The following is a 21,748-nucleotide window of genomic DNA, read 5'->3' as shown; positions in this document are numbered from 1 at the left end:
CACCTATTAGAAAAACAGTCAGTTTTAACTATAACACTAGGTGATAGAACATCTACCACATGCCTAAATCAGACGTTACAATGGTGAATTATACCTAAAAACTATGTGTCTTCTTTTTGTATCTTAGATCCATTTTGATGATTGCTCCCTAAACACATAGTTCTATGTTGCACTAAAAAGTGACTCTTCCCAAAAAGAACTAAATACTGCTGAAACACAAACCACATTAAGTTCAGGATTCTAGAAATAAAAAGGCAAAAAATAAATAAAAAAAGAGAAGAGAGGTGAATGTAGGGGTAGAGAGAGAGGGCAGAGGGGCAGAGAGAGAGTGTCACACTTCAGGACAAAGTAGCTTGCAGAACAAGTAAATTGCCTAGAAAGAACCTAGAATGGTACCGTGATCCCAAAAAAAGGACATTTCAAAGGAAAATTCAGCAAATACCAAGTAGGTCACAACAGAAGTGTCATATAACCTAACAGCTTGTAGCTTCATATATGGGGCCTCAAGTGATCCAAGATCTATTTTTGATCATAGCTGGTCTTGAACTGGTAAGTTGATACATGGTGCCAAAATTTACAAGGTCTTCAATATATATGATGCTATTTATACCTGGATTATCTTTTGCAACTCTAAACTAGCTAAAGTAAATCGAAAAAATATTCACATGGAGTCAAGGAAGTAAAATCTGTAGCTGAGCTCAGTATTTAAATTTAGTGGCACAGTCAACAGCAGGGAAAAACTGACAGAATGTTTTTCCATTTCATTCAAATTTTTAAAAATGGGGTTACATTGAAGTACACAGAGTAAGGGACTTCTGCCATTTAAGCACATTTAAAAATTTTTCCTAAAAGGCATGCAAGATATCAAAAAACAACACAGTAGTGACTTTATACAAGGAATTATTGCAGAAAGCATTTCTAAAAGATAGCAAGCGGTGATCCTCACAAACCATTAATAGAGGAAAGCACTGTATTCTACTGTAACTGCCCCCCACAACTGCTTATTAAATCTAAGCTTTAGATTTCATCCAAGTTCCTCTACTACCATTCTCCCTCCTCCTCATCAAGGAGATTGACACTGACTTAACAGTGCCTGAGCTTTACAGTGCCTGAGCAGCACTTGAAAATTATACAAAGAAGTATAAAGCCATGCTAGACCTTACAATGAGAAGACCTCAAGGCATGAAAGCCTCTCCAAGTGAGTAAAGATGCACTTAGTTCAGAAGAGCACTGCAGATATCCAACATTCATTATAACAGACAGGCAATCTGGATTTGGAGAACAGAGTTATTCGTCACCTGTGATGGTCTGCTTTTATAGCAGCTTCTGGCTATTGCAAGGATTTCTATAGTAGACCCCAATAAAGAACAGGATTATCAATTCCCCAGGAATTAGAAAAGGGAAACACATCAGAATTCATCCATGTGCTGCAGCAGAGCCCAAGGCCGGACTGTCAGAAGATTTTTCTCTTGTGACAGCTGGGAAATATATTCCTTTTTGCACCTTACAGATTCAGATCAAAAGAGATACTATGTAACTTACTCTTCTTTCATGCAATTTCCCAACATTTAGAAGGGAAATTAAGTACTGAAAACACCAATATGTAATACTGGTTGATGTCAAACTTCCAAATGTAAAACAATGCTTTCATTACAAATATAATACTGACTATATTATGACAAAATCTTTGAATGTTTCTTGTTCTACAATCACAGCTTTTTAAAACCAGAATAGACTGTGATAATAAGAATCAGATTTCCTGAATAAAATAGGTTACAGAATTGTCTGCTTTTGGTGCCACTGTTTTAATTAATTCTCACCTTAGAAAAGCAAAAGCCTAGTTAAAATTTATTATGCCTGAAATTTCTACTCAAGTCAATTAGCAGCACGTAGTCCTTATTTTACAGAATCACAGAATATGTTGAGTTGGAAGATACTCACAAGGATCATTGGCCCTGCATAGAACCATCTCCAAGTCATACCATGTGCCCTAGAGTATTGTCCAAACACTTCTTGAACTCTGTCAGGCTTGGTGCTGTGACCACTTCCCTGGGTAGCCTGTTCCAGTACCCAACCAAACTCTGGGCAAAAATATAATATCTAACATAAACCTCCCCTGTCTAACTCTACATAGCTTTTGTTTTCAGACCTGCCTGACAGGCTGAAAAGACTACTAAATTCCATCTTACAAATCATGAACAAACTACCGGTGTTTTGTTTTTTTAAAATATAAGGTAAGTGGATATGTCATCAGCCCCCCCGAGTATACGTCTATTTTCCAACTCTTTGGTGATTCTTCTCTATCTTTTCCCTGATCTGCTTCATAGCAGTACTAATTTTTTCAGTTAGAATCAAATGTAGACAACAGAGTAAACAAGATAAGAGACACAAAACTTCCTTAAGCTTAAGTTTCTCTCTATATTAAAAACATATTTTTAAAATAAGTGCTCAACTTCAATTTCATATTGAATTTATTATTGTCATAAGCCTCATGTTTTCCAGGTGCTGATTTTCATTTTATTTTCATTTTATTCTGTAACAGTGGTGTACTTACTGATATGCATTGGACTCTACATTTAGCTAAATGGAAATATTACACAGTTTTATTAGAAAGGAGCATGCAGAATGTTTTCACCCAGACCCAGTATAAAAGAACCCTTTTTCAGGTGGCATACTGCCTATGTCAGGTTTCTACTTACTCCTCTATTTCTCTGCGATATCTCTCTTCTTCCTCTGCAGCCTTCTGGGAAATCTCCAGTTTTCTTCTGTAATAAGAGGAATTAGGACACCATGATAAAAATAGTATCTTCTGACTAAGAACTTGGATAAAGTGTGTCAGCATATAGTTAGTAAAAGATATAGACAGTAAATACAAACATATTGAGGAAAAGTTTTAAAAGTCATCTTAAAGATGCCAAGGGTTCAGTAAGCTTTCATAGGAACCCTGAGGTGATTCCTGACCATCTGGATATATAAGGACACTGAATCATAGAGGTATGACAGTTGGGGAGCAAAGTGACCCTTCTACTTAAGATGGTTTTGAATGATGTCAGCTTTGAAAACACAGAATGTCAAGAGCACCACAGGAAGAGCATTTTAGGAATAGAGACTCTGCAACAGCAAAACCAAGTTAATCTAAGTTGGGAATCTTCTCACTTCTGTGAGAATTGTCACAGAAATCACAGTGTGTTCCTGCCTCCCATGCCCTCTCCAAATCCAAGCTAAGTTTTTCAGACTGTCCTATACAGAGTCCTTACATTCTCTCTTTCTCTTGCTGTTCTTTGATGATTTTGTTTGTCTCCAGTGCAAGCCGCTTCTGATGCATTAACTCCTGGCGTTCTTGCTCACGGAGACGTGCTTCTCTTTGTCTTTCTTCTTCAGTCATGAACAGCTCCTTTCCCTGCAATCACAACCAGCACCCAAATCAGTTGAGAAAAAAAACCTCATGAATGTTGTTCTTTTAGGAAATAATTCAGAAACCAATTACATACTAGCACATCTGCCATTTCCTCATGTCACTTTTTCTGAGGAATGCATCCTGAAAGACCTTGAAAGACCTGACCACTTCACTCCAAAGAGCTATTCCAATTTCATACTCCAAGTTATGATGTGCTTAACACCTCACAGGAGTCATGCAACTACTAAAGTCAGCAACAACAGTGTAGGGGTCGTGCCAAATACATGCTCAGTGCGTCACCCAGAAAAATCTTGACATTATACTTTCTTCAAATCTAACTGAGCAATGAAATGCCAGAGAACAGCACACTGAATGATTCCCAGTGTGAAGACAACTATATAGTTACTGTGTTTTTATATTCTTATGCCTGCCTGCTGTGGAAAGGTACTGTCATTCAGGAAACCCAAACACAAAACATTTTATAGTTGATGTGTTTCAGTTGTTTTTGCTCCTGTTTCATTGGCTTTACAGTTAAGACAACAGCACTATTTCCTATTCAAGAAAGATATTTCTATAGTGGAACACTGATAACGTTTACCTAATTTTCACTTCTGAAATTAAAATCCCATGTTAATTAGGAAGGCAGGATTTTTCATGTCTCTAAGGCTCAAAGTAGGCAGCCTAAACAAAAGCGGGCATTGAAGAGTGCCTCTGTACCTCTCTGGTCTTTGCTGATGAAATCCAGGAGTTGGGAAATTCTTTCCTTCTGCTATCTCTTCCTTAGTACAAAGATGTGTATTGAGGAAAGGAGAGACAGGCAAGGTTAAGGAGTGTGGAACAGAAGAGTTCCACAGTAACAGTTTGCTGTTCTAAGGACAGAACCCCAGCAGTGCACGCTGGCGTAGATCTCATCTTTTCTAAGGGTTGGTAACGTATCTGGGAGTTGAAAGTAAGTCCTTAGGATGTTGAGTTCCTGGAGCTTAATCATGGGGTCTGGAGTATTTGTTTAAACAATGTCTACAGTCTCTTTGGACAACTGCATATTTTGTTACCATAAGAGCAGTTTAAAAACGCCAATAATTCCTTAATGTAGTTACACAGCATACGTGAACCCGTAGGCAGTAGCTGAAGTGATTTATTAAATATTTTTTTCCTTATTTAATTCAGTTGCAAGACAATTAGAAAACACCAACTTTGATTAGTCTATGGAACTTGATTATCCTCTTGTATATAACTATTCACTTTGCAATAGGAAGGATTAAGGCAGTTAAAAACATTCAAACATTTATTAAAAGTCACACTGAAGTCAAAGAGACAATTTAATTAATTTCAGCTGGCTTTAGATTAAGCCCCAAAGACTTAAAGTTCTGTTGTAAAAAACCAGTGAAAATGGAAAACTGAACAATTTTCAATGTGTTGATACACTAAATAGATCAGATAAACAGTTACACAATGAATTAATTTGGAATAAGGCTAAGACATCAGCTATTCAGGATTTGACTCCAAGCCAATTCACCTTTCATGTTGCAGCAGAAGCAGATATCTATTAGAACAGAAGCTCTCAAACATGAGAAGCCATTATGATAAACTTAATTTCCACTGTAAAGGGAACTGTTTTGAATTGGCCTCAATCATGAAACTCTTTTATTTGAGAACACTGAAATAATCAAAAGCCACTCAACACTGTCCTTGTTTGACAGAATATAGAGGTACAGACCTTATAAAGAAACAGAGGTTTAGTTTTTATCCTTTTTTTTTTTTTTACTATTTATTTGCCCACATAGAAATTTTCACAAATGTTCTGCTTTTACAAATACACTACTTACAGCGCCTGCTACCACAGAGATAGTCAAAGTACGACTACTTTTGAGCACTCTGACAGCCTGCAAATCAAAACAAAACAAAAATCAGCCTGAAACAAGTGGTAAAAAAAAGGCTAGTATATATTCAGTGGAAGATGCTGGTTGTCAAGGTTCAATTTTCAGAAGCCCCGCCTGAACTAAATAGGGTGGTAGATACGCAAATCTCCACATGCCCATGCTCAGTTCAACTCCTCGAGTTAGTAGCCCAGTATGAAAATAATTTTTTTATGTCCAGGAAAATCAGACAGATGTTTAATAAGCCAACAACTACAAATTCAGGGAATTAGAAAGACTTGATCTTACCTCTTTATGATCCACGTTAGAAAAGTCCACTCCATTTACCTCAACAATCTGATCACCAACCTAAAGAAATTAATACAAATTTTAGTACAGATGTTAAGTTAGTACGTATATTAAATGAAAATAGAAAGAGATTTGCTTTCTAACATTCTTAATACAATAATCATGGGTACTGGCAGAGCACAAGGGGAACAGACCAGAAACTGGTCAGGCTTGCATATTCTCCAGTATTAGCATTTCCTATTGCCATTGACTGAGATCAAATCCTGAGCTTGGCGGAATATTGGTCTGACCCAGGTCATTCATGTTCTTAAAATTTTAGGAAAGTAGCTGCATTTGAAAAGTAGCCAAAAGATATTCCTCTTCCATGGGGAAAAAACCCAAAACAACAAAAAACAACCTAGCTAGTCACTTTACAGTGATCCAGAACCTTGAAGTCGCAAATACCAAACAAGAGGCCCTTGTGGTACCTACCTTGGAAGGTGACACACTCACCTCTAAGCCCACCTCTGCTGAAAGAGAACCCGGCTTAACATTGCTGATAAAAATGCCTGGTTTTTGTGTTGGACCACTGGAAATACTGGTAATATAAAAAAACCTTTTTAGGATGATACTTACAGAATAACACAGTGTAATACAGCGAATAGTTTTAGTTGTTAAATCAAAAATAACTTATGAGAAAAGAATATTTATGGTATTACCCCACTCTGAAACAAACACTATAACAGTTTATCATACTGTTTTTCTATTTTTTACACCACAAAACTCTTATTTAAGGAAAAGCTAAAAGAAAAAAATTCAAGCTTCTGGATTTTGCCTTAGATGTTGCAACTAACACAGTACACTGACCTACACTGTCTAAGGCACTGGACACCAACAGTATTTGAAAGAAGGCAACACAATGAAGAATTACTAATTGCTTGCATGTTTACTCACTGAACTGCAGTATACTCTGTGCATAAAACCATGTTACTTTTTTAGGATTATTTATTAGAAGTAAGAAGGATGTTTCAACCAGAGGAACATCTAGCTTGGAAACTTTAAGCCGCCATTTAAGCTGGGCCTAAACACAGAAACTACTTTTGTAGATTATATATCCAGTAAGTGATGTTGAACCACCCTTCCAAGTCTGTAAATAATTTTTAAAAATCTTTATATCCTCCAGATAACATGAAAGTAAACTCCTGGTAATTTCAACTATATATTCCTAAATATATAAAAAATCCTATAATATCCTTTCTATCCCAAAACCTCCATAACTAGTGCAAGGATAGGAGTCTGAGAATCAGAGAATCATGTTTCTAAAAAAACCTGCAGATTCAACATTAGTTTTGGGAACTAAATATAGCTTTATGGTGGTGTCTTAGTTCTGAACAGGATCACAGGAAGCAGTCTAGTTCAAGGAGTGAACCTGACAGTGGACACTCCTGGAACTTGCTGTGTCACCAAGCACCATTTAAAGTATTTAAAAACATAAAAGCATTTAAAAGATCCAATTCCATGACAATTTGTATTAGGTCACTTTCAGCTTGCTCGTATTTCTAAATTTTTTTTCAACACAGGTATTTATGCATTGTCTGAAAATAGGTAATATGTGTCACAGATATCCTGCTGTTACAATTTGCCTTTGTGATCCAGCACAGATCTTTAATTTCATGATATCATAGCAACAAAGGATGGGCTTTGAATGTCTCACTTAATAAACCAGTGACATTAAGTAACAAATGTGTATGCACCTGCATCCCATGCCTTTTGTACCAATCAAGCTGATGAAGACTTTCTTCTCCTTACTGTCTCTCCCTCCAGAAGAAACAAGTCCAGCCACACTGCCTTTTCCTTCCTATAGAGGGATTAAAAAATGTTGCAGATGTTACTCTGTCTTGAATTCGTATCAAGACTACTATAAAATTTCCTGTAGCCAGAATGAAACCCTGCCAACATCAAGATAAGATTCTTCCATGGTCCTATCTTACTGGAAATGAATGTGAAGTAGAGTAATTTCAGTGGATCTGCATGGCTAAGGGGAAAGACTGAACTTATCTGTTTGGAGAAGATTACTTAAATAGTCAAACTTTGTCTTCAGAAAAGGTTGAATGAAAATTAGAGGAAAGTGATATGGCAAAACAATCACTTAGCTGTTCCCTGACAATAGGGCTGGAGAAATACATGATAGTGTTCACTATTTAACTAAGTCTTTCTTCCTGAAAGCTACAGAATAATAATTGTGATATTTCTTTTCACTGCTGCAACCCTTAGAAGTCACATGCATTCAAAGTTGCCATTCCTCCACTAATATACCTAATACAGGCAAAATAATCTGATAAAGATTTATACAGTAGAAAACTACAGCCCGGGAAGTTAATAAGCTCAAGCAAAATAAAGTATCAATTAATAAGTAAAAGCTATTTCATTTGTGTCCTGCCCTTTTCTTACTTAATGGTTCTAGAATAATTTCATATCACAAAAGATGTTTCTCACAGAACACTTGTAACGAGATACTGCATCATAGAAATACAAACAATAGCTTCTGTGATAAGGTCAGAGGAGAAATTGTTTCAGAACCATTACAGATTTCCCAGAAGGAATGTTAATAAAATATTGATCTCTTACCCCAGACTCTGACACAAACTGATCTACATATTGCCATTTAAGGGGTTCATCTGCTGAACTGGAAGGAAAAAGCAATTTCAAATAATGGCACAAAAAATGTCAATGTACTCAAGAAGCTTCTTTTGAATGTGGCCTTCTATTTTGCATCCACAACTTTCTTTAAATACCATTCACAACAACTGGTTTATTTGCCAGCAATTTAAATAAAACATCAAACAAAAATACAATTATTTAAGCTAGTAAATCTGGTCAAAGATAAAATTGATAAAACCTCCTCAAGTGAAACAGTTTTAGGAAACTCTAAGAAAGACTGTAAAAACAACCATAACAACTCAAACAGCTTACACAGGTGTCTATGCAGACAGACATCTCCCATCACTAAAATTTCTGAAACTTTCCACTTAAAGATTCAACTTTTCAAAAAAAAAAAAAACAGTGGACAATAATTCTTAATTTTTCTAAGCTCTGAAGCAATTCTCAGATGCTACATACATAAAGAAGCAGTGGAGCTCTCTGTTAAGGCAGGTACATTGATAATTAAATTTCCAGGAAATATCCATGAAAAATGAGGAAATAGAAAAGGGTTACGGAGGCAACTGGCATAAAAAGTCAGATTCATCAAAGAAGACATCTGCCCATTTATTACAAAGAAAGTGACATTTTAATCATCATTCAAAACATTTTCCTAATAAACATAGTTTTTTTGGATACAAGAGGCTAAGTGAAAATAAGCAATCTAATTTGTTTTCAAATTAAATACCCTTACCTTTTGACAGGTATCATGCCAACATCTGAAAAAGAAAAACACTCTGTTAAGTTTCTACAGATCATCAGCAATCTCTTAATAAGAATCAGTAATCTATTAGTAATCTTTGGCGATAGAGGTGATTTTTCGTGTTACTTACGTCTTACTTTTATGGACACGATTTTCTTTGTTCGAATGAGGTTTATGACTTCTTCATGTGTGCACGATGAAATGGAATATCCGTTTATACGAACTACCTCATCTCCAACCTCAAAGATGAAAGGGAGAAGAAAAAGTAACGGTCAGTAATTATTTCAAAAGGTTTTCAAGCAATGATACAATCTGGTAATAATTTTGATGCAAAGGTTTGATACTGTTGAGTCCTGAAGACTTTCTGAATTTCAGGTAATGTTCAGATCAGATTTACCTGTACTTGTGTGGACTTGATACTGAACACCAAAAGGCAGATTAGTGGCCAAATAACAATTTTATAAATACTATCTAGTCTGTACACATCAGATTTGTACTCCAGAGATTACCTTAAATACAAGTGTCTATGTGTTAATTCAAATAATTTTGGAGTGACTTTTTTCCTTTACACTTTAGCAGTATAACTTTGCTTTTACTATCTTGTTTTCTGAGACACCATTTTAACTATTTTTGAGCAGTAGGAAACTTTCACTTGGTCTTATTACCTTGCCTGATTCTGGTTTCAGAAAATATGTTATTTTAATGGTGTTTACCTCTTTGTCTTTTTTGGGGGACCACACTAACATTTATCAGCAATCAAATGGTAGCACCCCAAGAACATTCCCTGGCAGTGTTCAATTTACTAGTGTAGAATAGACAGGGTGGCCACTTCTATAAAATTTCAGGCCAATCTTATTTATAAGAATACAATCAAAAGTCTTCCCTTCCTCAAGTATAAATCCAAATTTGATATGCTATGATGACTGGACTAGAAATTTCCAAGTTTCTATGAATTCTGCCTAATGATCCTCTCAGCTAGAGAGGCTGAGAAGAAATTAGTGATGGAAACGTTGCCCACTCCATTTAAGGTTGAACCTTATGAGCTGCTCAAGATAAGACTGAAAAATGCAGGTCCTGGCTAGACTTTTACTAACAAAGACTTTTACTTAACATGAACCACGTGACATGGCACTATAAAAACTAGTTAGTGCATGACTTCTTCCACTAGGCACCACAAATCAATCCACTGCACAATGAGATATACAAATGATTACCAGGAAACAACTTTAACAAACACCAACAGTATCTTCTTATACCTCCGTACTTTGATCTCTCCAAGGACAAAGTCAAATACTTTGGCTTCACTGCTCTCTGGTAGCGTTTCCTCTAAACTACTCTGAATATTTGTTATGTAAAATGTATCAAAATGCCATGCTGATAGTTGTTGGGACTTTTCTCATTAACATCAACAGCACAGGATTTGGTTTTAATCAGTGACACTTTATGTGCCTCCTCACAAATGTGTCTGCTTTCACAGCAGCATTGGCGTTAGTTAATGATTGCCTAAAACAGTCCATTTGAAGACTCAAGTTTCAAGCTCCCACATTTCATTTTAGGCTGAAGTCTTCCATGCTGGTATTTGCGTCAGGCTGATTTCAAGTTCCATCAAAGCTAAAGCAACTAGTTTTAATCAACAAAATGTGGGTGGAATGCATTGTCATGCTTGTTAAAAGGAAATATCTACAATTACTTTGTTGAGAGGCTCTGTACTTCCACTTTAGGTCTGGAAAAGGTTCTTACGCTACAAATTAAAACCACTATTTCTACAATCTTAATGAAGATCTTTATTGACTAAAAAGTTTAGACGAAGAGGCAGATTCACCATAACACACTTGGTGAAAGTCAGTAAAAACTGGCTATACTAGTTCTGATCTGGGGAGAACTTCCCCTTCATCCACATGCTTTGGGACTGCCAGGGCACCGGTCCCTGGTACCAAGATCAGCTGTGAACATACTTTCAACTGCTGCTGCAGAAGATCAGAAAAGTTGGCTCTTCCAGAATGCCAGAGGCACAGGAGACTCATCAACAACAGGAAGAAATGAGAAGCTTAATTCAGTCCTAACCACTCAAAAAAACCTGCCATTGTGCAAACCCCAAACCCCACTATCTGCTTACAGAATGGACTTTACATAAAGAATTCACAAGAGTATTACAGTAATTCAATGCATTTGTCAAGACTGTGCCACCTTAGATAACCCTGGGACCTATTTTTTTTAACAAATGTTTTGTTTTTTTCTTTTGAGCCAGATACTTCTAGTCCAGCTTTACTGTCACTGAAACAACAGAGGTAATGGCACCAGTCTCAGTGGTCTACTGTGTCTGTACAGACTAAATCACGCAGTGTATCCACTGTTTTCTCCAACACACAAGGCTGATGGGAGTATCTGTGATTGAAAAAAAGGAAGCCACAGTTTAGGTCACTGAGGACTAGCTTCCCTGTCTCTTGGTAACAATTTTAGGAAAAAGAGAAAGGCCATAGCTGAGGATTCCTCCTTTGGCACTGCACAGCTCAGCGCTGAAGGCCTAAATTTGCATCACCACACTTATGTGAGAGGAAGGAGAGGAACTGGTAGTAGGAATTCCTCAATATAGTCTGTGTCTTAGAGACTGTCACATTAAGACACACTGTGACAGGTTTATCCTTGTGTGCCATTGGGTCATCATCTTCTGCCTTTTTTCATATGTAATAAGTGCTACTGAATCTTCCTACTGTGATCTGTTCAATTGAAAAAACACCCACAAACAAAAGAAGAAACTACCCACTTATCTTCTTTACTTGTTTCACAAGCTTTTCTAATTCTTCTGAGAGGTGCCACATGCTCTGCAATATTACACAAAACATTAACAACACATCCAATTTACCATCATAGCTCATGTAGCACATTTTCCACTGAAGATGACAATTTTTATCTGACACAATAGAGCATCAGAAGGCTATAAAAGCACAGAAAACGCAGCATAGGATTGCGCTGCAGGAGAGAACTCACTCACAGGGGCAAAACACGAGGACTGTTGTCTCCAGCCCCTGACCAGTGGGAGATCCGCTCCCTCTGCTGGACATCCAAAAAAATCTCATCCAATGGCCTGCATTCTGAAGAGTTTGACTGTTTTTAAGCCAGTCAGATTTTTAAAATTATCTTTAATAAGAGAAGAAAGTGGTCAGTAGTGAAGCGTTTTGAACGTGAAACCTGTGGTAGAAATGCAGAATCTGACAAGGAAAAGCACATGGGATCTGCAGTCTAGAGTTGCACAGCTGATAGCTCTCACTATGAAAGAACACTCACTTAACCAACTCATTCCAAACGTTCCAAACTACATCCATCTATCCATTCACCCCACAGGCCTGTTAGCCATGCAATTGCAGTCCTCTCTTTCATGAAAATACACCACTAAATTCTAAGCTAGTTCCCCACCCCAAAACTAAGAAGTTTATCTGGAACAGGCTCCCCAGGGACATGGTTATGGCCCCAAGCCTGCCAGAGCTCAAGAAGCATTTGGACAACACTCACAGGTACATGGTGTGATTCTTGGGGCTGTCATGTGCAGGGCCAGGAATTAGACTTCAAAGATCCATGTGGGTCTCTTCCAAGTTAGGATGTTCTACAATCCTAAAAATTTACTCTAGAGCTGTTTCACTGCCCTTAACACTTAGAAAACTCATTGTGAATAACATGTTTTTAGGACTGGGATTAGAACTGGAAGCAAAATGGCTCAGAGACAAGTCAGACTTTTGGTACTGTGTAAAAAGACTCATAAACTCTACAAACCATAAAGACTCTCAGCCTATTTAGGATCCTGCTGTCTATACTAGTAGGAAAGCAAGTGACCTCTGCTTTTCAAAGGAAGGTAGAGTTCCTTGGTAACAAAATGCTCAAAATGCTTTCTCCATTCCCATCTCTGGCCTCTCTCTGGATAACTCAGTTGGAAAAGTACTGGAAGTTTGTGTATAACTTTTCCCTTGATCTTATGTGTTGGGGGAAGGGGTGTTTTTGCTTGGGTTTTGTTTAGTTCAAGATCCCTCATTTACTCACCTCTTCCACATCATGCAGGTTATAACCGACCATGGAGTCTGGGCTGGCACAAACCCAACTCTTTAAAAGGGTAACCTATCTTATTGTTTTTAACTGCAATGCCTTAACACACAGAAGCACCCCAATTTCAGGACTGCAAATGTCAGTGCCATCATGGGGCTTCTGGATCAGCAGAACTTGTGTTGCTCTGAGGATCATCATTCACTAAGCAAACCATATCTGTTAATATTGTATCATCTCCCTAAAAGGCACACACTTACAGAATTACAAATACACACAAGAGCATATTTTCTTTTTCCCTCCAGTATGGAAACACGCTTTTCCCATACAGATATTTTTAATATTCCTCTTTAATAGACTGTCATTTAATTCCTGAAACTCAGCACTCTTCATTCCACCTAATGACATTTGTATTATTGACTGGTAATTACTGATGGTGCTTTAGAAATAACCCAACCTAGGTTGAACTACAGGAGATGTACAGACACATAACAAACTGCTTCTCTTTAGGACACTTGGACAGCTTCTCCTGAACAAAGTTGTCCAATACTGGGGTAATAAATAGTAGTTTTCATATATTTCATTACTTTTGTACGGGTATACCAACCTAATGAATCTGAAGCAGTAGAGACAAAAGTCTGCAGGATTGAGTAGAGTAGAACACTAACAATTACTTTGGTATTATATATCACAGGCTCCCCCTTCCCTATTAAACAAGGAGATGACAGAATTTTCAGAAAAAAAGACGCAAACCTAACTTTTCCCAAGCAAAATGCCTATTATTTGCAACTTTTAACATAAGAAATATAATATACAGTGCTTCTAGGAAATGGAAGGGTTTATATAATAATATCAACTGTTTCAAATTTCACATTTTGTATACTTCTACCACTTTCATCGTTCATACCAATCTCCATCTCTTTGTATTCAGCAGAATCCCCACACACATAAGTATCAGAAAGCAGTGAGGGGTGGGAGGGGGAGATGAAGTACATTTCTTCATGAAAGAACAAAACACAGCCTTTTAGACAAACTGTAGTCAAAAAAGGGTCAAAACTACAAGTGCCACAATGAGCCTCCATGATTAATCAATCATTTCGATGCAACTTGGAAAGTACTTTAAGGAGAAATCATGCAAAATTAACTGGATTTTTTTTAAAGCAGCAGGATGTAAAACTGATGGTATGATAAAAGATCATTATACCTTTCTCAGACAGCATTTTTGGGATAGAAAATGCGTAGAGATTTAGTTAAATAAAGCAGGTAGGTGAAATTTCAGAAGCAGTTGGCTTTACTGTGAGACAGCAATTTAGAACAATGGGCTGCCTGTCAGGTCTTGTTATTCAGTGAGGTTCAGAAAGTGCCTAGTGCCACCTATTATTCAGGCACTTTAGGCTGAGCTTTAACACCACATATCAAAAAACAGAAGTCAAGCTGCAAAGCAGGAGCTGCAAAGCACCATCTGCTCATATTAATTCATATCATCTAAGCCTAACAAATTCACAGTCAGTCTTAAGTATATTTTCCCCTTATCGTCCCTACTATGTCTGCCAAACTCTAATCATGTTCTGAGTTGCAATACAATTTGTACAGCCCAGCCCCAAGATCCCTTACAATCCCATTCATTGACACTAACATGTAGTGCAGTGACCTCAGTCACAGCCTTTTTTTGTACTGAAAAAACAAGAAAGGTGACATCCTCACAGTAACACAACAACTAAGCTTAACTCTTTATCTAGTGGTGATGTCAAAATATTAGTCTGCGCCATGCTGAGAAGCAGAGCTGCAAAACAGTATTAAGATGTACATATTAGCATGACAATTTAAGACAGTGGCTATTAAGTCTTTTATTGCTCAGTATCATTAATGCCTTCCAGTATTTTCCAGGAGATGTTTTCCAAAGCCATATAAGCAACTGGTCTTTGTCTTTTTCTCAGTTTTCTAGCATGAAGGAAGAATGCAGCTGGAATATCTCTGATGAGCTAACCACAACCCAGGATCAACTCCCGTCTACACTTCCCATTCTCAGTGTCTAACACAGTAGATGAGGTACGTGAATCGGTGCAGTGCAAACTCTGAGATGGTACATTAATGTCCTTTTCTGGAGTTACCGACTGGTAAATCCCAGGCTTAAAAGTAGGCTGACAACACATACAGCAAAGTGTTTGTGGTGTCCTAAAACACCCTCTCAGTTCTAACTACATACAGAATGTATGGTTTTGTTCTACAAAGGAGTTTCTAAAGCACCCAGGGAGACAGTCATGCATCAGTCCAGAGCAGACTGACAGAAGATGGGACTAGTTCAATGGTGATCCTAAAAATCGGATATACAGCTATGAATGAACAAGCAAAAGGGCACACTCATGCATGTAAACAGAGAGAGGAACAGTTATTTAAATTTCAGAAAGCTCTCAGTTTGTTACACAAACATGGAATCCTAACTTAACTGTCTTGTTGACAGAGATTTATTTATTTTTTTTTAATGTAGGAGAGTTGTGGCGTAATGCTGAAGCACATCTACAGAAAATGTAAGTTCAATCAAAAACTATAATGAATCATGCCAGCCTAATGTATTTTGTACTAGTATTAAACATAATCCTTTACCATCAATACTTTCAGCAAATACTCAGACTCGACAAATTAAAATTAGCCTTTCCACTCAAACTCAGACCTTTAATACACCTTATCCGATTCAACGGCATAGAAAGATGCAGATACCTGCCATAGCAATTGCTCACTTCTCTTTTCACTAAGCAATGCCACATTCAAAAAGAAACCAAACACTCAAAACTCCATTAATGCAAATTGCATAAGTGCTGATTTAAAAAAAAAAAAATTGTTTCTATACATAACTACTTTTGCCACCCTTGTTGGCAAGTTCATGTATCTAAAATTTAATCACAAAAAGTCCAATTCTATGCAGTACAGAGGACACTGGAAATAGTTAAAAATAGGATCTGTCTTTTACTGTATAAACCAAACCCGCCACAATTTATACACGAAGTTCAAATAAACATTCCATTACAGAAATTATATCTGTGCAAAGTGGAATTAACACTTTTAGTATTTATAAGCTCTGTTCTACATTTAATCAGAATTTGAGGACTTAAAACATTCTTACACAGCCTAGAGATCTTTCTTTCCATCTGCTTACATTTACCTGTTGCTAGTCATGAAGTACTGACATTACAGAAAAATCTTTACTCTTCAAAAATTATCATATCCCAAATAAGGAAAAAAAAAAGTGAACATATAATTAAAAATGGTGAAATGAACAGTTGTACCACTTGTATAATGATATTGGCTATGTCATTGACTTACATATCTTATTTTATTAGAAATTTTATTAGAAAAATTAGGATTTTATTAGAAGAGACAAAGAGTACCTTAGCAATAGTAACTCCCAAATGTTAAAGAATCCTTAGTGCCTAACATTACATGAATATAATTCTCTTACCTGAAGTCCAGCATTGTCTGCCTGTCCTCCTTTAACTAACTGGGAGATGAAGAGGCCACAGCCAAATTCCAGTCCACCTCTCACACTTATTCCAAGCCCTTCAGGATTCAAACGATCCAATCTCACCTCTTTCAGCTTTCTGCAAAAATGGAAGATACTTGACTATTCATCTGCATAACACCTTGTGGCAATAATGTTTCATATTGAAGTTAGACATTATTTTTCCTCCTACATGATTTAGGCATTTAAAAAAGCAAGGTAACTGAAGTTTGGGTGGATGTGTGCTAGCTAAAGCCATCAAGTATTATTCATACAAAAAGATATCTGCAACCACTGAATGTATGTGCTTCTGGAGGGCTAGAGCTATGAGAATTTTTTTATTACTAAATGCAGGAAAAATGAGAAAATAGTTTTTTTTTTTTACTCCTTTATCCTGCTTTTACTAGATTAAAGTAGGTGGCAAACAATTTTAGGCAGCTTCAGTACTTCTAGCAAATATAGCAAAAAGTAAAATAACTATGCCCGGTTAGCTGCATTATTCTGCATTCTCTTACCGTGATCGTTTGGGTGTCAGCTGATCATATTCCACCTGGTGTTTTAATGGGATAAGTGGGCGGATGGCATCAAATAGAGGCAATCTGCTTGGCTCATTAATCACAAGTTTTAGGTCTCCCACAAGCACTGGAAGATTCATAGATCTGCAAAAACACAGTGAGAAAACAAGCACAGGTAATCAACACAATGAGCATCGTTTTATAAGTTACTGTACATGTGGCTTCAACATTTGCATGTCCTTGCAAGCTACTCAAAAAGTTATTTATGCAGATATTGGTTTAACCAAAGCAAAATAGTCTCTCAGAAGGCAAGCCTTCTGTAAGTAAAGAAGAATAACAACTACTTGCTCCAAAATAACTGAAGTCTCCTATACATTGACTTGATCTTGTCAGATCATGCACATCACATTTATAGATGACATCCTTAATTTCATTCTCAGAGTCCCCACAAGATTTATGGAACTGTTCAGAAATAACTTTCCAGATTAGACATACCTGCCTACTAGATTTTTTTTTTCCTTACCAGTGGGAAATCCTTGTAAGTAAATCTAGGCTACAAGCTCCTTCCTTTCCTGAACTTAGGGGACTGAAAAATTGTTTCAACCAAGGGGAAAAAAAAAAAATCACAATACTCAATTGCTAGAGCAAAGACTTGGCTTAAATTTTGATTTTTTTTTTCCAAATCAAATCTGAAGGATGATCAACCAATAAAGAAAAACTATTGATAACTGTCAGCACTGTGATAGTTATACATCTACAAAATATACTTTGTTGTACAGCTGCAAGAGGTGGAGGAACAGCTCCCTAAGGTTCAGTGGAGTTATTCCTACCCAATACACAGTTAAACTTACTCTGTATTATTTGCTGTTCCCTTTCTTACAATTTACATTCCCTGGCATACAGTATTATTACAGATTAGAGGTCAAATACTTCTGGAAATGGTATTCATAGTGAAGAAGACATTAAGCCTTCAACAGCAACTGTATGTATTTCTGCCCAGGAATATTTCACCATGTATTCCCAAAAAGTGATACATCGTAAACATAAGTTCACAGACATATTGAAAGTTTTGTCCAAGTCATTGCAATTTTGGAAACTAAAGAAAAGTTGCTATATGCATTGTTAATTTTGTAACTGCAAGAAGATTTTAAATAATTCAGAGCTACTGGATCAAACGGCTTTCCAAACAACAGCCTTTATGAATGGAAAAGCAATTAGACAGACCTGAGTGAAACTGAATCAGATATGCAGCTGAATACCCCCATAACTATAGCTCAGGGCAAACATCAGATGGAAACGGCTACATTTCACTCAGCTGAGATGCTATTAATTACGATATGAATGGAAACAGTGTCTATCAGAGCCACTTCTCTGTGATGAGTGGAAAATACATTCTCATCTTCTTTGAAAAACAAGGGATCAGAGGCTGATGTCATTTGCAATGATACAAGCCCAAAGCAACTGTGGTTTAAATCAGTTCAGGGAAAGGATTGATAATAGGCCTATCACCTTACCAATTTTTTACCATTGTGTTGTAATAAGCCAGAGTCATTAAACATGATAAGCAGAGTCCAAGACTAAATTCTTTCAGCTTTCTGAAAAATAGTTGCAAATTTTTTATCTGGATACTTAGCAAAAATTACTGCAAAGCAATCTCAATGAAAACCTCTGTAGCAAATAGATAAGCATTATTTGGAAATATTAAGGAATTAGATTAATGCTCTCTTCCTGTTTCCTAAGAACAGTTTTATCATCCAGGTGCTTCCCCTCCCACACTCCCCAAATATGAATCCACCAAATTCTTTTACAAAACTACCAAGTTAAAAAACCAAAGTAACTTTATAGGTGATTACAGACATCCTCCTTGCTTGCCTACAGGTTATTCTGTGAAAACATAAGATGTCATTAAACAGGATAAAAAGTATTACTTCAACTAATTTTTTAGTAGCATATAGAAAAAAATTTAAAATCTTGAATATTCACTCTTTAAATTTAAAAATATTAGTAAAATTCTACACAAACACATATAAAGTTAGATCTTACTGGTGGTACATCCGCAGCACATCATAAAGATAATCCTTCTCCGCTTCATTGTCAATTAATAGATTAACCTGAAAACCCAAAGACATTATCATAAATCTCTGACTAAATAGCCACAAAAGTTAAACATAAGGGAGTTTCACAGATTCTTAAGCCATAGAGCAAGGATTTCATCAAGGAAAGGCTTTAAGACTTATTTTTAAGATAAACATCTTTTTGCAACAGACCTTACAAAGTCACACTTATAACAAGACTTTCTAAAATTACTATTACAACAATAGGACAATGTGGCAAATGCTGATAAATATCTATGTGGCAGTAATATTATTACAATAATATAATATTAGTCTTACCTGATAGTCACTGTACTGTTGAATAAATGTCTTCAGAAACCTTTTTGGCCATTCGTTAATGTAGCACATGCTGTCACAGATAAAACCACTATACTGATATAATCTATGTTCTGTTGTCCAAACCACCAGTTTCAGGATCTCACTTAAAACATTATGCAAACTGCTACATCTCTGTTCCTCTTTGCTCCAGCTCTTACCTGACAGAACTTGCTAGTTATTCTTTCCTCCCCCACCAATAGTAGATTTACTTAAACCAGTGTCATGTTACTGTGCCTGCTCTTGGATAATTACAGTAAATTAAAGCAAAAAAAAACCCCCAAAATTCTTATATGAGGAGTCCAATTTATATCCAGTGATAGTGAGACCCCCACTAATCTTACTTGCAGTGAGAGGTCACATCACGTTAGTTTTACATCTGAAGAAGCTTGATGTTTAGGAAAACAATTTACATCTGACCTAAAGGCTAATATTACTGTGAAGTGAAGACTGAGGAGCAATTTGCATATTTAAAGAAAGGCACTTTCTTTCTAGGTTTGCAATGGTTTGGATTATGTTCTAAACTCAATACATGCTTCACATTCCTTTTGTCCCACTTGGCTCTCTAAAGCCAGCAAGACTTCACATACAGGTGGTTTTTTGTTTCTTGTCTCCTCTGGAAAAAACTATTTTCAAAACACCTAAAGGCCAAAAATCTACATGCAGGTCAACATTGCTTGACAGTAATACGAGTGAACAAACCAATTTATTCACAGTGAATTTCAAAGCACAGAGGATAAAGTTTGCCTTAAAAGGAAATAAAACAGTTGGGATCAAAACTGACTGGGCTACGATATTGTACACGGACTCAAGGAAGGGCTGATACATGTAAAACTAAGTCCAGCACCCATTTTTCACCTCCCCAACAGGAAAAATATAACATATAAGTCAGTTTTGGCTCTGGTATACAGAACTGAATTTCTAGTGCTAGCTAAGGTGCTTTATGAGCAGTGTCTCATGAAGAACATTAAATGTTCAAGCACATGGACCCTACACAGCTAAGGGCAAAACCATCACCACCTCTTCTCCTGACAGGGAAAGCAAGGAGTAACAACGTTCCATTTTTCTCCTGATATGCTAATTGATGGACACGTCCCCACTCCCTCTCTGGAAATGGAGGGCCATGTGTAAATTCTGCCATTTCTTCTCACAAAATATTCAGTCTTCCTGCACTTCTCACCCTGAACCAGCAACTTCCTCATCCTCTGGACAAAAACAAACCCACAAACGACTTCTTACATATTCAGAATGCTACAGCTGGGTTAACCCTTCTGGGCTCTCTCTCCAAATGGGTCATTCTTCTCCTGCTGCCTTCTATTCCACCATCACTGCATCGTGGTCACCTGCATCTCTTACCATTTCCCGATTCTTAAATTCCTTGGGATAGAGACTTACTGTAGACATATGCTTTACCTAGGCTTATTATCAGCTTCTAAAACCTGACTCAAATTTCATAAATCCTAAAAAAACATGGGCCCTATCTTAAAAAAAAACCAAAAAACAACAACAACAAAATAAAATCAGTGGTGACATGGTGTACCTTGGATCACAGAAATATTTTAGTATATCTCTATTTCTGAAGAAAATAACTGTGGAGACATGGGATAGGCATTTTCACACCTTTTAAACAAGGATATTTAAATAACCACCTAACTAGACAACGCCCTGGACAATCTGCTGTTGGTGGCTGTGTTTGAGCATGGGGGTTGGAGCACACGACCTCCAGAGGTCCCTTCCAACCTCAACCTTTCTGTGGTTATTTAAATAGTCCTCAGTGTAGTAGAATCATTTACAATACTAGAACATAAACAGTTGCTGATGCACTGCTACAGGATTTGCATTGTTTCTAATAATTTCTAATTCTTCTAATAAGAAGTCTTCACAAAACCTGCACTTACATGCAAAAGAAAAATTAAATCTTAACAAGTCTACATAAGTTTATTCAATAGAATAGAAATTGTGGGGAGGAAAAAGCACTTTTTGGTGTGGAAAAAGTTCAGATGACATAATATATATATTATATATTACTGCAGAACAAGCCCAATCTGTCAGCTTTCAAAGAATAACATACATTTCTATTTAAGCTACACAGACAATGAAAAACTATTGAAGGAAAGGGAAGAGTTGGTCAATATATTTGGATATATTACATACATTACACTGCTGCTAGGTTGATACAGAAAACTGATTAAAATTGCTACGAAAAAGAAAAACAGAAAGTGAAAAATAATTGAGGAAACTCAGATCCTATGGTAGAGCATTTTTAACAGTTTGTCACAGAAAAAGCAAGCATTCAAGCCTTTGGATGCCACAGAGGCCACTAGAAGCAGGA

The 21,748-nt window shown here is 36.7% G+C and overlaps 1 protein-coding gene across 3 annotated transcripts in view; it reads right to left on the bottom strand.

Moving 5' to 3' along the window:
• The window catches only part of USH1C (USH1 protein network component harmonin), a 48,854-nt gene that overhangs the window by 25,891 nt on the left and 1,215 nt on the right, over positions 1-21,748 (bottom strand). For all 3 annotated transcript variants that reach the window (XM_050336449.1, XM_050336447.1, XM_050336448.1), the window contains exons 2-13: positions 19,031-19,098; positions 16,988-17,131; positions 16,434-16,572; positions 9,075-9,183; positions 8,936-8,960; positions 8,170-8,227; positions 7,296-7,399; positions 6,055-6,139; positions 5,563-5,622; positions 5,224-5,280; positions 3,258-3,400; positions 2,700-2,765 (exon numbers count right to left, since the gene is read on the bottom strand). In XM_050336449.1, coding sequence (XP_050192406.1) covers positions 2,700-2,765; positions 3,258-3,400; positions 5,224-5,280; positions 5,563-5,622; positions 6,055-6,139; positions 7,296-7,399; positions 8,170-8,227; positions 8,936-8,960; positions 9,075-9,183; positions 16,434-16,572; positions 16,988-17,131; positions 19,031-19,098 — 1,058 coding nt within the window. The remainder of the gene's footprint in view (positions 1-2,699; positions 2,766-3,257; positions 3,401-5,223; positions 5,281-5,562; positions 5,623-6,054; positions 6,140-7,295; positions 7,400-8,169; positions 8,228-8,935; positions 8,961-9,074; positions 9,184-16,433; positions 16,573-16,987; positions 17,132-19,030; positions 19,099-21,748) is intronic.

This window comes from Myiozetetes cayanensis, unplaced genomic scaffold (genome assembly GCF_022539395.1).
Source record: "Myiozetetes cayanensis isolate MyiCay16 unplaced genomic scaffold, myiCay2020 scf6-25, whole genome shotgun sequence".
NCBI classification, from domain to species: domain Eukaryota; kingdom Metazoa; phylum Chordata; class Aves; order Passeriformes; family Tyrannidae; genus Myiozetetes; species Myiozetetes cayanensis.
This window is presented reverse-complemented; position numbering and strand designations above follow the sequence as displayed.